General features: G+C 52.4%; 1 protein-coding gene across 3 annotated transcripts in view; it reads left to right on the top strand.

Annotated features, from left to right (window-relative positions):
• RGS3 (regulator of G protein signaling 3) overlaps positions 1-17,145 on the top strand; it is a 77,918-nt gene continuing 60,773 nt past the window's right edge. The window contains exons 1-8 of one of the 3 annotated variants that reach the window (XM_040607060.1): positions 1-100; positions 6,253-6,303; positions 8,225-8,283; positions 8,976-9,070; positions 9,968-10,036; positions 10,709-10,769; positions 12,714-12,804; positions 13,535-13,602. In XM_040607060.1, coding sequence (XP_040462994.1) covers positions 16-100; positions 6,253-6,303; positions 8,225-8,283; positions 8,976-9,070; positions 9,968-10,036; positions 10,709-10,769; positions 12,714-12,804; positions 13,535-13,602 — 579 coding nt within the window. In that variant the 5' untranslated portion in view covers positions 1-15. Of the gene's footprint in view, positions 101-6,252; positions 6,304-8,224; positions 8,284-8,975; positions 9,071-9,316; positions 9,470-9,967; positions 10,037-10,708; positions 10,770-12,713; positions 12,805-13,534; positions 13,603-15,220; positions 15,381-17,145 lie in introns of those variants that run through there. The other 2 variants (XM_040607061.1, XM_040607062.1) reach the window with 2 other exon arrangements.

Here is a 17,145-nt window from a genome sequence, read left to right on the forward strand (position 1 = left end):
TAGAGGTGTCCGGCCATGGAGCCCGGCAATGTCCGCAGAGTCTCGCTCTGCACCCGCCAGGCTGACCCCCTGGGAGCTTCTTTCTGCCTCGCCACGTTCGGTAAGCATTGAGCATGCATCTCCAGGGAGCAGGGGCCCACCACGGTGTCCGGGGTATGTGGCCGTGGCTGTGACCCTCGCTGGTGCGGCATGGGGAGCCACAGCAGGTCACGGCCAAAGCCCAGCACGCTAGGAACGGGCTGGAGAGCTGTTCCCTGAAGACGTTAATGCTGATCGGCAGCCTGCTGGCTTCTGCCTCGCTGAGCTGGAATAATGCATGGATCCATTGAGAGGCAAACCAGGGAGTGCCCTGAAACCAAGCTGCAGCCACTGAGGCGTGCTGCGGCAGTCAGCCGGCCGCTGAATACCCAGGTTGTTTTGCCCCCTGGATGGGCACAAGCCGGGATTGCTGTGCAGGGCTGGCCGGAGCTGTGGCTCCCGTTAGGACAGAACCCACATTTCCTTCTTTGCTCCTAGCGGGTCTTTCCGTGGTTGCCTCAGCTTTGCTGCGTGGGCTTGAAGAAGTCCGCAGGCAGTAGTGGCTTAGCTCTGCGGGCTGGGGCCAGCCCAGTGGTGGCTGGGCTACGAGCCCTGTATACCACCCCCCCACCCCCCCCGTGAGCAGGTGAATTTGACAGCATATGCCATGGCCATTGCTTGTGGTGTGTGACGATGCTTGTCAGCAGCGATCTTATGCAGAGGGAAGTTGGGTGCCCATTCTGGGTGCCACTTTTTAAGCAACAGTTTTCTTTCAAAGCTGCTTGTTTTAGCGAACTGGGCAGGCAATCGTGCAATGTGCTGTTAAAGAGGCTGCAGGGAAGCAGAGAGGGTTTCATGAGTGGAGCAGGGCGTCCCTTCTCTGAGCAACCAAGGGATGTTACTTCTTCTCCCTTTTGTCTTGTAAGCATCAAACTGCTGAGGACAGCCTTGGAAGCTGAAATCCTCTGTCTTTGTAGGGCTTATGCATGCCAAATGATGTGAGTTTTGTGGTGCCTGTTGGCTCTGTTAACCAAGTTTGGGGTAAACATCATCTCTGCAAGCTGAAGTTCCCTTCATGGGCTGATGGTTGCTGGTGAGATGTGGCATTGTGTGCTTTGAGGAGAGCAGTGGCAGGACAGGGCCAGCACTACCCTCTCCGTGTGGGTGGCCAAGGAGAGGGTCTTCGAAAGGGCTGGTGCCAGGGCCAGAGGTTGTAGATGGTGATTTCGGGGTGCTCTGCCTTGTGCCCATGGGGACCTCCCACACAGGCAGTTATCTTACACTGCTTTCCTCTGGTAAGAGTCCTACCTGATGTGTGCATTGATGGTTTTTGGCTGTCCCAGCCAGGGCAAAGCCTGCATTTTTCCTACAATAAAACAGAAAAGCATTTAAGGAGCAGAAACCCAAATTTTCCATTTCTCAGAGATCATCAGTAAGGAACAGATTTTCCTGCCTGCTAGGTCAGCTCCCAAAGAACAACATTCATGTGTCCCCTCCCTTGGCTTGGCAAACCTCTCTTATGGGTGGGAATCTGGTTGATTACCATCTTGTGCTTGTTCATACCCGGTTTTTCCCTGTTCTCCTTGTGCCAGCTTTGTTCATCAGCTTGAATTGCCTCTCCTGGCCCTGTGGGGTCCAGATGGATGGGGCCTGGGCACCCTCTGCACTGCAGCCCTGCGAGCCTGCTGAGCCCTGCTCTTTGTGATGGAGTGTGCACCCAAGAGCTGCGTGTGGGTCCTGATGTGAGATGAGCTGTCCGCTCTTTTGTCTCCCTCTGGCCTTTCTCTGCACGTATTTTCATTTATATTAACCTCTATTGAACACAGGTGACCTGGACAAGCTGTGTCAGGGCCTCTCTGCTGAAGCTGTTTCCCTTAGTTCATATTAGGGATGTATCAAAAGAGATAAACCCAGAGGATAATGTTTCTCTGACCCTCTTCTCTTGGAGCAAGGTGGAAATGCAGCCCAAGAACTTGCCTGAATAGGGGTTGTGTTTCTGCCCACCCAGGTCTGGAGGACAGTTACTGCTCCATGCATCTGAGAAAATGTAACTGCTGCCACTGAGCCAGTCTGTCCAAGTGCAGATGGTGGTACAGCAAACCCTTTCCACCACCTAAGGCTGGATCAGCTCTTTCCAACAACACCTTCCCTCTCTGATCGCAGCCCCATACAAGCACTGGAATTGCTACAAAGCCAGAGTGCTACCCTGGTATGAGCAGGCTTGGACCCTTTTGGGGTCAGGTAGGCTGGCTGGGGCGTGTTGGGGTGTGCAGTTTGTCCCTTCATGTGCTTTGGAGATGCTTGAGAACAGATGCATTGAGAGAAGTATTATCTGTTCTTCACGGGGAGGAGAGAACCTTTCCCACTGATACTCCCAAATCCTTTCTACTAGGGGCCAATTTGCGGTACTTTGAAAAAGGCAAACCTGCCCATTTTCTACTTGTTCTCCTCTCTTTGGTGCGGGTGTAGCCTGTGACACAGGGGCCATGGGCACTGTCCCTGCACCAGAAGCAACAGTAATGCACATGATGCATGAGGACACAGTCCCTTGTGACCCAGTCCCTCATTGTGCAGAAGTCTTGGCTCCATGTGCTACCCCAGGAGCTGACCCTGTCCCCAGGTCAGTGCTGGGCATAGAGCTTCCGCCCCCTGCCCTGAATTACCCAGCACAAAAGCTTCCTTTCTCCTCCCCAGGGCCCATTCATTACTGAGCTGACTCCTCGTCAGTCATGCTTCGTTAGGCGGGGGCATTTTGCTTTAGAGTTGTAACGGTTGTGACATGCTAATAGTGGAACAGTGAGAAGGTTCCCACAGTGTCAGAGATCTGGAGATAGCAGAAGGGTTAAAATCTTGGTCCAGAAGGCTGGGGTGGCATGGTGAAACTGGGCAACAATATTCTCACTGTTGTAAATCAGTATTAGCTTCAATGGAGCTGTCCTGATTTATCCCACCTGGCTCTTGTCCTTATTTTCCACTTTGACTTCACTTGCACATGTATAAATGCATATAAAGAGGTACATTTCCACATGTGCACACATGTGCTTCCAGACATGCAGATACACACATGGACATGCATGTGAGCTGGAGAGAGATCTGAAAATTTTCTGGTTTTTTGAGTGAAAAATGGCTTCTCTGATTTGTTTCAGGTCAAACAATCCCGTAAGATACTCCCACTCCAGCAAGCTTAAGCCCTTGGGTGTGTATTTTGCAAAATGAAATGCTGGCTTTTAATTTGAAAGATGTTTAGATGTCTATAAATGATATTTACAAGTTTTTTGTGTTTTGTAAGCTGGAAAACAAGTGAAAATAGGATATTTTGCTTTGGGCTAAATGAAACTTGCTAATTATGCTTTCTTTCAATCTTTTGATTCTCCAGGAGCATTGGGAAATGTTTAGTTTTGGGTTGGTCCAGAACAATTACACAAATTTCACCCTTAAAATCTGCACATTCTATGCAGGCTGGTAAGCGGCAGCTCCCAGGGAACCCTCTTGGGAGGGTGTTCAGAGGGGCTGAGCGGGGCCTGCAAGCTGGGGGCTGGCAGCCTGCCCTGCACCCCGGCAGTGTTTCACCCAGACCCTGACAAATGCTGTCAACTGAGTCTTTGTGCCAGTCTCAGTATTGTGGGTAGATTTTAGGGCTGACGTGGGGTTGCTAGTGCACAGGAAAGCGAGTGTGTAACTGTAAGTGGGCCGGTAGAGCAGAGCTGCTGCGCTGGGACCTGTGCCCTTGCTCAGCAGGGGTTTACGCATGTGGCTCTCCCAGTTGCTGGCCTCCTGCGCAGGGTCTGTGACTGCTTGGCTTTTCAATGCTGGGAATCAGTTGCTGGCAGACGGGTCCAGGCAGTGCTGAAAACCACAAATCACAGCTCCAGATAAGAGGTGGGAGCTCAGGGATCTGGCACAGGCATTTTGAGAGGCCGTGGGAACTGCAGGTTGAATTTGGAGCTGTGTAAGAGCTGGATTTTATTCTCCTTATTCTTTTATTCTGAGGCTTTGCTTCAGAGTGGGTTGTGAACAGCCTGTGTATTCTTCTGCAGTTGTGTACACTGTGTCTGCAGGTGCTTACCTTGCCTGTTGCCAGCTGAAGGCATGTTTGGGATGCTCCTTCCTTTGTTCTTTTTTTAGAAATAATTCTCCCATCTTGTCCTTGTGCCTTTGCAGCGGGGTTTATGGATTCAGAGGCCTGCCTGAGCACCCTCAGCCTTTGGACTTGGGTTTCAGCTGACCCTGTCGCAAGTAGACAAGCTCGTGAGCACAGGGGTTGGATCTGCCTGTGCAATCCACACTGAGAGAAATTCTGCAGGAGGCTGCTTGGGCTGAGTTACCCTGGTCTGTTCCCTGTGGAACCCTTCTCCAACACTTCCCTGGCTCCGTTCCTCCCACCTCCTCTCTCTGCTCTGAGTCCTCCCTTCCTCTCTCACTGTAGGTAGCTTAAAAGGCACTGATGGGTAGAAATATTGCTTGCTGTCTTGTACAGGCGGGCTCTGCAGCACCCATGAGGGACTGCTGAGTCCCACAGTGAGCTCTTGCTGCTGTGCTGTGCCAGTCCACATGAGGAGAAGCCTCCTCCCTAAGGGCTGCCTGTGGAGTGGGTTAGGTCCTGAGTCCTCCTTTCATAAGTCAGATCAATCTCCTGCTCCAAGAAAGATCTTGTCATTTGCTCCAGGTACCAGATCTTGGCACTTCGAGCTCTCTTTCTCTTCTGTCATTTTTCTGCCCTCTTGAGGGGCAGAAGTGGACATCCCTGTGCTCTTACTAAGATCTGCTCTTTTGGCCTGTTAGCGACTGGTGGAATCATCCTGCCTTTGATCTCTTGATCATGCTTCTTGCTCTGCTCATGGTGACGACGGGCAGCAGATCCCCTACAAAGCTCAGCAGGCCTGGCACTGGGGAGCTGGGCAGCCCAGGCAGGCAGGTCCTGACTTGGTGGGTGACTGTGGGTAAGCCAGTGCATTGGGAGCAAGAGGGATCTCCATCCAGACCTGCTCCAAAGTCATGTTTCTTCCATGCAGCTCTGCAAGGCTCTCCTCTGCCACCATCACCTCTTCAATCAAAAGCTCTTGGTGCTGTTGTGCAGGGGAGACAGGCACTTTCCCAGAGGTGCTGCCTCCCTGGGAGCCAGGGGTCCTGCTTGGTCCCAGCCCTCGCTGGGCTCTGCAGCAGAGTGACTGCAGGATGGTGGAGCATTGCTCTTCTCTGCGGGTTGGCTGCTCCTAGCCACGTTGGCCACCTGACAGTTATTCAGTGTCAAAACACATGACTGAAACCATTCTTGTTTAATCCTAGATTAAAGCAAGTATTGACTCCTGGTTTTAAGAGATTACCTGTCTGCTCACCAGCCTGTACTGTCTGGGTTCCCCAGGAAATGCAGGAGGCTGCAACACAGGAGCTCTTGCCATGCTTTGGTTCCTGGGGGCTAGGTTTGTGCTGTGAGCAGTGCTGCATTAGTCCTTGCACTGCGTCTTCTCTGCTCGACAGTGCCAGTGATAATGAACTGTTGCTGGATGTGACAGTCAGCAAAGGGATTGTTGAGGCTTTCTAATTTCCCCAAAACCACCCTGGACAGATGAGGCAAGCAGTAGGGCAGGCAGGGAGGAGGCGTTTTTGAAGTGCAGTCCCCAAGCAGCAGCTGGATGAAACCAGGTTAGTGCCATGGCCCAGGCTCCCCCAATGGAGCCAGCCTTGGCTGACCCTGCTCCGGTGTGTTCCTGCCACCAAAGGCATCAGTTGTCCTTGGCCTTCGTCCAGACTGTCTGCAGCTTGGCCCACTGTCACCTTCTACAGGACTGACAGCCCCTTCCCCGCACAGAAGCTCAGGGGAGAAGCAAAGGGGAAGTTGAATCTGGGCTGGGGGGAGGATTTGAACATGCTGCATCCCTCTGTTAAACAAGGGCTAATTCATCCCACAGCGGCTGTTTCATCTTGGTCCTCCCATTTCCCCCCTGCCATGGGCTTGTGCCTCCTGCCATCAGTTTACTGTGTGCTGAGAAAACAGTATTCAGGTTCTCCGGGAATGTTTTTACATCTGGAGCTGTAAGACTTTTTTGGTAGAAGATGTTTCCTCCTACCTCTTTCCTCTTGGCTCCCCAGGTGATGCCCCTGTGCCCAGGGGTGGGGAGGCAGGATAGGCTGGACCCGTGCAAGCCTCAGAGCCGCAGGGTCCCTGCGCTGCTGAGTGCTGGGGCACTGGGTGAGCCCTGCCTCCTTCACCATTTCTCCTCTCCTTTCCTCTAGGCCAGCTGAAGTTGTCCATCGAGGTGCGGGGCCGGATCCTGGTGCTGCACAGTGAGTACCTCCCTGGGGCGTGTGGCAGGGTGGCCCCAGAGTCCTGGTGGGCTAGTGATGGGGACAGCATTTCCGTGCCCTTTCTTCAAGCTCTTTGGAGCTTCAAGGTGGCTATTGGGAACAACTGTGGTAGGGCGGCACAACTGGGAGTGCTTTGATTTAGAGGCCAAACTGAAATTTCTCGAGACCTTCATTTCCAGGTGACCATGGTGTGTTCATTAGAAAGGCCAATGAGAGTGTCAGAACTACCTCTTTTCTTTAGGAAAAACCTGTCTGGAGACAGCTGGGGGGGGCCCTTAGGATTATTCCTGCAGTGAAGGATGTGTGTGTCCTAGTCTGGCACGTTTCTACCAGGGGCTCCTCAGGGCTTCATGATAAGTGTGGTTGAAGTATCAAGGAAAAAGCAAAGAGTTTGAAATGGTCAGAGTGAAAATTCCCTCACTGAACAGAGCAGGCTTGCTGCTGCACTGGATTTGGTCTGTGTAGGGTGAAAGGGGAAAGCAGGGCCCTGGGACTTCCCAGTGCCCTTGGGGGCGGCCATGCTTTGAGGAGGAGGGCACCCCCCTCCCAGGGACCTTCATAGCAGGACAGGAGGGGATGGAAAAGGCTTTCTTTTGAGCAACATCCCACCTTACAGCCCAGCTACATCCCTGCCTGGGTGTAATGAAATGAGGGCAGAGGATGGCCTGAGCCTGGTGAGGCTGTAGGGACTGGCCAAGCCATGTGCAGCCCCTGTTCTCTGCTCAGCAGCCGCGAGAGCTTGCTGCCCTTTTCTGGCTGTGCAAGGCAAGCTTTGTAAAGAAGCAGCAGCAGGAAAATGTGGTTTTGTTTGGTCTTTTTTTTTCTCTCCCTCCAAACTGTGTGTGGTTCTGAGGGTAAGGCACAGATTTTACTCCAAATCCCTCCATCTGGAGCAGCCCCAGCGTGAGCTGGGTGCAAGTCACTGTTTCTTTCTGATGCCATCTTCAAAAGAGGGTCTGGGAAGAGGAAGATTGTCCAGCAAAGAGGCAAAGGTGGCTCAAGGTCTGGAACCCGACATCCCACTGGATGTGCTGGATGCAAAGGTGGCTCAAGGTCTGGAACTCGACATCCCACTGGATGTGCTGGATGCGCAGGATACTTGGTGTGGGCAGGAGAAGGCTGGGAGATATGGGGTGATCTGTCTTTAACTTTTTCATTCTGCTCCCCAACGTCTTTAAAGTCAAAGCAGGTCTGGCTGCAGGAGGAGCTCTTGGTGCCGCCTGTCCTGGCAGAACCTTACAAACAGCTTCATGAAGCACCAGCGGGTCTTGCAGAACCCCATTCCCCTTGTGCACTGGGGTTTCTATCAGGCTGACCATGTTTATTGGGAACACACTGACAAAGGCAAAATCACTGCTGCCTCGCCCGGGGCTTGTTAAGAAGGAGCTTAGCCTTGTTCCAACAGCCTGTCCTGGGCTATCCAGGCTCTGCTGCCCATCTATTGCCTCCAGCCACATGGCTGGGAAACACAGGATTCCACAGGGTTCCCAACTTCTGGCAGAGGTGCAATGCTGAGCGCCTGCTGGCGGGGCTGCCATCAGGATACGGCCGTTGATATTTAACTTGGTGATACATTTGGCTCCAGGGCTGGGAGTCCAGAGCTCCCAGTGAAGTCAGGCAAATGAAATGCAATTTGCCATCCGGATGCTCAACTGCATCTGCTGCCAACCTCACCACAGATGCTTGTATTTATAGCATGGGTGTATTAAAGAAAAAATACAATAAACCCCTTCACTTGTTTATGGGTGCCCAGTGAGAACAGGCTGTGTGCGGGATCCTGTTGGGGTAGGAGATGGGTTTGGTCCCACGAGGAGGGAGGACCCTGTAGAGCAGAGCACTGTGGTGTAGGAAGACGCTTTTCCTGCTGCTTTGGGGCATGACCGTTTTGTTTCCTTTCCAGTCATGGAAGCAAAAGGTTTGATGGGAAAGGAGTACCAGACATGCGACTCCTATGTGAAGGTAGGTTCTCCTGGGGCTTTGCTTGGAGAGCTTTGTGCTTTATGGGGATTTCGTGGTTGGCTTCTCCAAGCATGCTCTGGGCTGCCTGTCCCTTCCCTTTTCTCCTCTATCCTGCTCTGGCTGAGCATCCACAGCATGCAGGGAGGTGGATGGTCTCTTGCCCAGTGTTGGTGAGCTCGCAGGTTTTGTTGGCACAGTGTCTGCACGAAGACCAAAAAGCAGAGGACAGGACCCTGCTGAGGAATGTGTCAAACATTCATTGCGAGAGCATCCCACTGGGTGCCCAAGGACTGGTGGGGAGAAGTGTTTGGCCAGCACAGTGTGGCTCTGGGCTCTCCTGGAGGTCACCTTGGCAGGCTGCTCCCACTGTGGTGTGTACAGTGCAGGAAGCATCTCCCCTGTGAGCGGGCTGCAAGTTGGAGACCAGCCAGCAACATTTGTGTACATCAGTCTATTTTTTTGCTCTTTTTCTTCCCTCCCCTGCCCCAAGGAGTTTTGTAATGCAATTACTTGACATGCCTGGGGTAAAGTGATCTAAACCCCCTGTTAGCACAGGCTCAGCTGGATCTTTGAGGCTTAGCCATCCATAAAAGTGGCTGTGCCAGTCTCCCACTGCTGCAACGGCAGAGCTGGCAGCTGTGTGCCAGTGCTTGCTTTGAGAGTGCTAACACGGCTTGTTTTCCTCTGTAAAGATGTCGATCGTGCCAGATGCTGACTGGAAATGCAGGCAAAAGACGAAGACTGTGCCAGACAGCAAAAGTCCTGTCTTCCATGAGGACTTTCTCTTGTGAGTATGACAGGGCAGAGATAGCTCTGGCCCATCCATCAGCACTGTCTTCACACTGAGCACTGGGGGACCCACGTGGCTGCTGTCCCGGGGCACCCTCTTGAAGCCGAGACCCTGCGTTTGCTTTTGCGTTATGATCTGTAATAAACTTGCATCATGCATGAGCAGGTTTGCTGCTGAGATGAGGAGTGACAGACATTATTCTGCTGTTTTTTATAGCTGAAATGCCTTGAACTTTTGGGCAGAGCTTTGCAGAGGCTCACAAAGCTGTCAGCACACAGCATGGCAGCGACATTCCTGCACGGTTGGACTTCTTTGCTGGGCAGGAGTTGGGCAAACACAGTCCATTTCCTGGACCTTGCACCTGCAATAGTATGGGCATCGGTATGAATGAGGAAGGTAAAAGGATTTCGTAGAGCTACAGCATGTCCTTGCATGGGAAAGGAGCCGTATGCCTCTTAGTGTTTCGGTGGAGCTTTTCATTGCTAGCTAACCAGTCTCTGTCAGACCTCTGTCCCCATGCAATGCTTAATTTGGCACAGGGTGGTTGTTTCAGAGCATGAACTGTAGCTTGTTCCTTGCCTTTACCCTTTGATGTTGGATGTGTGTCTTTCTGCAAGATTATTTTTCCCCTTAAACCACCTGAATCATGTCCCCAGCACCTGCCCAGGACACATCACATATCTTTGCAGTTTTCTGTCAGGAACAGGTGAATTAGTGCAACAGTGGCTTGTTTGAGGAGGTTGCCATTTGGGGTGATGCTGCAGTGCTCCGTACAGAGAATGGAGAAGACCTGGCTCTGGGGAGGGTGAGGGGTGTCCAGCTGTGAGGGCAGCCCTTGCCAAGTGCTCCTGGGGAATATCAGTGCTCACGGGCTGTACCCTCTGCTTCTTGCAGCCCGGTGCAAGAGGAGGATGAACAGAAACGTCTCCTGGTCACCGTCTGGAACAGAGAGAGAAATTCCAGGTAAGGGGCTGCTAGCCTGCCATACAATCTCTTTCAAATGGGGCTGGCACAGCAGCGAACCTGCCACCTGCTCTGGCCACCACACGTGAGTGGCCAGGGTCATTCTCACGGCATGTCTGTGCTGGTGAGCACCATGCTGCGTGCAGGCTGGCAGAGAGGAAATCCTGCCCTTGCTGCTCTCTGTTGGCATTGCTGCTGTTTGGTAGCCATCAGCTGGACCATCATTTAAAACTCCTTCAGCCATTCATATCTGCAATGCTGGCTAAAGCCAAGTGGGGCTGGAGCCTGGCTCTGGGCTGGGGACATTCCCTACCCCTGGGGGCAATGCAGTGAGGAGGAAAGCCCAGCAGCAAGGGGTCTGGCACCTCACAGGCTATGCTGCCTGCTCAGGCAAGTGGCATGTGCCTGCTTGGCCGAGCTCCTGCTAACATTAGATAGGCTGGAGGTGACCAGGATGCTTCAGTCCAGCTCCTCCTTGCCCGTGCTGCAGCTGAGCCAGGTGGTTACACCATGCTTGCTCAAAGCATGGAGGGGGAGGCAGACCTGGGCACTGCCTAGCTCCCAGCATGGGCAGGGATGCTTGTGGGCTCCCTGCAAAGGGGTGCCTGTGGGGAGCTGATGCCTGGGGAGTTTTCAACAAGTGTGTGCTGATGGTCTCTGGCTCTCCTGCAGGCAGAGCAAACTGATCGGCTGCATGAGCTTTGGCGTGAAGTCCCTCCTGACCCTGGAAAAGGTAACTGCATGCTGGTGGGCAGCACGTGGGACTGGGGCCTGACTCGTGCGCCCTTGGGGCGGGATGTAGTGCGCTCCTGGGGCGGGAGCAGGCTTCTCCCACAGTGGGACAAAGATGCTCTGAAGGTGCCCAGGGAGTCCCCTGGTCCCATTCCCAGTATGGGACCGGTGGTGGTGTGATTGCTGGAGGCAGAGGTGGGGAGGCTGTTAAAGGAGGGATCCTAGGATAGGGGACTGCCACTTGCTTCTGCAGGGACACAGAGAGTAGCAGCAATTGGGGGCGCAGAGACTTGGCCGTAGCGATTGCAGCCGGGCTGCCTGGGGAACAGGAGATGGGGCCAGGCTCGCTCAGCCTGGCATGTGTCACATCCTTCACATGGCTGCTGGGTGGTGGCTGAGTGGGTGTGATGGTGGGGACATGCTCCTCCTCCGAGGAGTCTGCCCAATTCCCTGTGCTCAGGAGCCAGGGCTTCAGCAGCTGAGGTGGTGATGGGCAGAGGGCAAGGGCAGAGGTCTCAGGCTCTTCCTGGAGGCAGCGGTGCTGCCAGGCTGTCTCTGTGCCAGGGTCCACGTCCCCACTGCTGCAGATTTGGTCACAGTACTGCTGCCCCAGCCTGGCTGCTGCTTGGTAATACAGCTTTCACATCAGCTGGGTTTGCCTTCCTAAAGAAACCTGCAAAGCTACTGCTGCAAATGACTCCCGCCGACCCATTAAAACACGGAAATGTTTCATCCTAGCTGCTGGTGGTTAGGGGTTTCATCTCTGAGCATGTCCACTCTACATCAAAGTATCTCAGCTAGCTGGAAGTGTTTTGTGAAGGTCTTAATACACCACCAGAGGTGTGGAAATTTACTTCCTAGCAAGAGGTTAAAAAGGAACTATTTGTGGTAGTGACCTGAGAAGAGGGTAAGAAGCAGCTTGAGCAAGGCCTCCCCTGGAATTTGGACAAGTGAGATGCAACTTTTTTATAACAGTGAAGATAATTAGGCACAGCAGCTCTAAATTGCAGCCCTCTCCAGCAGGGACCTCTGCTCTGGTCATATTTGGCCTCCCCAGCGATGTCCCTTCCTTCTCAGATTCTGGCAGTGAGTTTCACAAAGTGTCATTGCATGTAGAGAGGACAGAGTGTTTGTGTGTTTGGCACCCACACACAGCATCCTACTTTCACAGGGATGGGAGGAAGATGCTGGGAGTGTGTGGTCCTCCCGGGACCTCAGCAGGGGATGAGATGAGCTGGCCTTGTCTCTTGGGTGCTGTGTCATGCTGAATATTCTCCCCTTTCCTCAGTTTCTTCATTGCGGATATAAACCACTCATTTTTAAATGGGCCCCTTCATCTGGCCTCTGGGAGCCATGGCTCCTGCAACCCCATCTGACTCCTCAGCTTGGTCCCCAGGATGGTTGGTCCCTCTGGCTTCTGCCCAGCTGCCCAGGGAACAATGGGAGACAGCAGCAGAAGAGAGGCGAGGGATATCCAAGGTCAGCTCTGTCCTCTTGGCTGCCCTGGCCACATGGGTATGTGACAGGGGCAAAGGGAGCCCTGCTGCAGAGCACCCAGCACTGTTGAAAGCTGGTTTGGGCACCCTTCTCTGGCGATACGGCTGGAGCTGTATGCTCCCTGTGAGACTGCCAGCAGCTGCAAACATGATATGGACAGTTTTACTGGTGACTGGCTGTTTTTCTGCACCTTGTCTCCTTCTAAAAACCTGGAAGCTTTTTACTTCAGTGATGCTCAGTCCCTCCTTGAGGGGATAAGAGTTTTAGCAGTTGCTGTGTCCTAAGAGAAGGACTTGGCTGTGGCTCTGGGTGCAAGCAAGTATGGACAGGCTCTGCGTAGTGCCCTGGGGTAGCTCCTGTAACAGGACCCCTCTGGGGCTGCGGGCAACCAGACCGAGTTAAATGGGGGTGAGTATCTGTCCCTGACAGTTTCTTTCCACCCACCCAGGAGGTCAGTGGCTGGTACTATCTCCTCGGGGAGGACCTGGGCAGGACCAAGCACCTGAAGGTGGCCATGCGGCGCCTGAAGCAGAGCAGAGGTGTGTCTCCCCACTGGGATGTCTCAGGGAGTGTTGACAAGGTTTGGAAGAGGGGTCAATCTCATGTCTGTCCTTGTGCCAGCATGGAGCAAGCCCCAGCCCCATGGCACCTTATGTCTCCATGAGCACTCCTCAGCCCAGCGATGCCCAGTGGGCACCGGGATCCCAGAAGATCGGCATGGGGGAGATCCTGGCTGGTTCAACAGGCTCTGCACAGGCACTGAGCTCTCCCCTTCAGCCCTCACTGCTGCTTACCCATGGCTGCCTGGGTCACTGTGGGGACCACAACATTGCGGCCACATCTGTCCCTTTTGCTTGGCCTTTCATCATGCTGATTCCTGCCTCAGGCTTGGACTGAATCCCATGGCCAGAATCTGGCTCCTAGGGTCTGTGCAGGATGGTGGGGAGCATTTTCTTCTGCCTTGGTCATGCTGTGCTGCCAGGGTGTGTGTCGGCTGGCACAGAGCGGGGTGACGCAGCAGTGCCTATCCCAGATGTGCAACCAACCCACAGCTGCTGCCACACAGGGCTGCCACAGCCTGGAGGAGATGTGCCCACGATGTGTGAAGAACGTATATACAGTGTGTAGATGGAGTGTGGAAGGAAAGGGATTGTCAGGAGATGTGTGCTGTTGGGCTGATATGGCCTTTCCCTCTTTTTTTTTCCCCCTTCTTTTTTTTTCTTTCTTTTTTTTTTTTTCTTTTCCTTTTTTTTTTCCCTTCTTTTTTAGAGCTGATGCTGGGAAGTCAGAGTGCAGCAGAGGAAAGCCCAGATGCTGTGACCATGAAGCAGCTGAAGGTAGGTATGACTGGGCTATGACCCACTGGGAGTGTGAAGATGTGGGGTCCGGAGCTGTCTGGCAGCAGAACCTGCATGGAGAGGTTTCAAACGAGCCAAGGGACAGAGTATTAGTGAGGGTGATGCTGAGGTGGGAGCTGTGTCAGTCTCCCTGTTGACACCATGGCTTTGATGGGCAATTAATTATCCCAATTGAGCAGCAGTTGGTGAAGGTGGGTGACATGGGTAGTAACCCCACACTCGTTCCCTATTGCCATACAGGGACTTCCTGTTTTTCTGGTATATTGCCACAGAGACAAAGCACCAGCCATTGACTGGGAGCGATGGGGACGGGGCTGGCCAGCTGCCTGCCACACAGCATCAGGCCCTGCCTGGCCCCGTGTCTCTGTGGACAAGTGCATCTGCTCTCCTCCTCCTTTCAGGGCCTTTTGCTCTGGGAAGGGAAAGGCCCATGGTGGAGCCTCGGTGATTTATAGGAAAGGCAAGGATGGGAAATGGGAACACAAACACATGGCTTGCATCGGAAATAGAGCTCAGCCGGCCCCGTGATTTATCTGTGCCGAATTCCGCTTAACTGCTTCCCTCAGCTGCATTTTCAGTTATTTGTTTTAAAGCGCAGGACTAAGCAAGACAAACAAAGCCAGCGCCCCTCTCCTCCCTTCCTCTCCGGCAGTCACCACTGACTTGAAAGATGGTGGCTGGGAAGGAAGACCAGTCCTCCTTCCAGCTCCAGCCTGGCGTTGCAGCAGGCTGGGTCAATGTGCCTGAAGGCCGTGCCTCCAATGGCTCCACCGAACTGCTGGGTCCCCTGGGAGCACTGGGGCTCCTTGTGCTTCCCCCCAGCCTCCTCTGGCCCTGCTGCCACAGGTGCCTTACAAAGGAGCCTGGGGTTTGGGTTCCCTAGAGCCTTTCCTCTCTTTTCCATCCCCATGTGGGAGTGTGGAAGGTGCTTTCTTCTCCGTTGCAAGGCGTTCTTCTCCAAGGGGTTGTGCTGCGGTGCTGGCTGTCGGGGCCATGTAGTGCAGACTCACTCAGTCCTGCTTTGTGCCCTACTTCTGGCTGTGTTAAGAGTTTCTTTTTGTCTTTAATTCCAAAATTACACCATGGGTGCAATTCATTTGACCTCTCTGCTTCCCTCTCTGTGACTGTGAGCACAAAGCATCGCGACATGCGTATCCTCTAGGTCTGTGCTTTCAAAAACAAACTCTGCTTTTTCTTTTTTTTTTCTTTAAAAAAAAATCTCTCTTATCCTTTACAAGTGTAATGAGCGCAAGCTGTCTTTTTAATGAAGTGAAGCTCGCACAGCCGGTGCCTGTGAAATGCTGCTTAAACATCCTCGAAGTGTTTGTGAGAACATTGCAATAACAAAGTGCTCCGTGCGGCTGAAGAATGCCGCGGGAACAAAAGCCACATCAACAGAGCAGGGACTAGGGAATACTAAATAGTTGACAGGAATTTTAATATAAAACTCTCTCTCTTCCTTGTCAGTTAGGGTTTTCAGGAAGCCCTCTGGCTTATCGTAAAGCGGCATACAGCACAGACAGGGGCTGGGGAGGTGAAAGGTGGCTTCCTGCCATTCTTCTCTGGAGCTGGGTTCCCATGGGCGGTCATGCCAGTTTGACTGTGGTTTGTTCCACACTCGTGTGATACAAGGAGATCGGGATTACGGCTGCTTCGGGGGACTGGATTTTCATGGGCTAACGGCAAGTTTAGTGTTTCCAGCCATGAACCGCTTCAATGGACTCTGCAAGGTGTGCTCGGAGCGGAGATACAGACAGGTCTGTATCTCCCATGGAAAAAGTCCATGTGCCAGCATGTGCGTGTGTGTTGCTGCAAGTTTCCGTTAAGTTTATGAGTGCCTGTGGGCTTTCTTGCCGTTTCTGGGCTCTGTGTGTGCTGTTTCTAAGGTGTTGATTTGCTATGGTTATAATTTTTAAATTATGATTTTGGGAATATAAGGAAAGCATCTTCAGATAGGTGTCTCTGGCTGATCTCTGCCTGTTGCTGCAGTGTGTAAATGGGGATAGAGGGGGAGCATTTGCTGTGCAACTTGGGGGTAGCGTGCCAATGATGAAAGTGTTAAGCTGCGAGGTGTTTCAGTTTACCACTTGTTAGAGGAGAGGCAGGCATGGCAGGCAGCTAAGTCTGCCAGGCTGCTACTGTCTCTTTTTCAAATTGTTTTAATGTATTTGGAAATTGAGTGTTGCTTGAAGCTGGTTACAACCAACAGCAACTTGCTTTATGAAAAGTAGATTGCTGTGGTCTGTAAAAGCTGGTGCAAATTCTGCTGGACCTGCTCGGTGTACAGTGCCAGGTGCTGGTTTTGCTTGTGCAGGTTCCAGTCTCCTGCACTTTTGAACACAATTTTCCCTCCATCGTCTGGATTGGGGCTCCTGGCTCGTGGTCAGCTTTTCTCTGCGCTCCTGTGCTAATCTTTCCTGTCATGCTAAAGCTGCTGTGGTAGTCAGTGTATATTGGGAATTGCACAGAGAACCAGCTTAACTAAAAATACCCACTTCTTGTTGGGGCTATAGTGATGGTTCCTGCAGGAATGCTGCTCTGCTTTGTATTAATGACAACTGACTGTGATTTGCATCTTAGACCTCCTCAGTTCTCTATTTTGACAGTATCTTCTGTGTTTTTTGACAAAAATGTGGGTAGAGTGAACCTGTGCAGTGCTGGAGTCTCTTACCACCCACCTTCCAGCTTATGTCAGATGCTCATATTTCTAAATTCTGTGCATGGCACCAAAAATCGATGTTCAACTCCCTGTAATGGCCATGGTGGTGGGAGCTGAGGGGAGCAAACTGTCAACAGTGAGAAGCTGCTATTTAGTGGCCCAGGGAAGGTGTGTCTGTTGGTCGTGGACAAGAGCAGCCAGCTCAGGGAGAAGGAGTGGGAGACCTCTTGGTGCAGGGGAATCTTTGGGCTGGGAAGTGACCGTGGAGTCTCCGTGGTGGGAGAGATGCTGGGCTGGCTCCTGACGTGCCAATGGTAACACTTCTGAAGAACTCAGATCCCCTATGCTTTGTATTTGAGGTGTGAGGTTGGTTTGAAGGTGTGGAGCCACAAGCAGCTGTTTGAGCATTCAGCAAACCCCAGAAAGAAAAATACTCAGCATAGTGGGACCGGACCTATTTTTTTAATCCTGCCAGGTCAAGACAGTTTCTCTTTTGAAGCCTGATTTCAAGCTGAGCAATCAAGCAGGGACAAGGGGCAGAGAAATGAAAGCTCGTGGTGTTTGCCCTCCCGTGGTAAAGGAGTGAGGAACCAGTTTCCCTCCTTGGCAGCTTCTGCTGAATTCCTTGTCTTCTCTCTGGCTGTTTGTTCTCAAAATAATATAGGTCAGATAATGGATTTTTTTCTTTTCTCTGTCATTAAAACCAGGATCTTGACAAATGTCTTGGGGGATAATCAGGTATTTACAGAAGCTGTCGTATTGAGTCACTGCTGGAAGCCAGCATCAAAAAATAAATGTAATTTTTTCAATAAGTTTAATGCTTCTTGAATCAGGAGGAGAAGCAAGCCTAAATCAACACAGCA

The sequence above is a fragment of the Falco naumanni genome, chromosome 9 (assembly GCF_017639655.2).
Source record: "Falco naumanni isolate bFalNau1 chromosome 9, bFalNau1.pat, whole genome shotgun sequence".
Lineage (NCBI taxonomy): Eukaryota > Metazoa > Chordata > Aves > Falconiformes > Falconidae > Falco > Falco naumanni.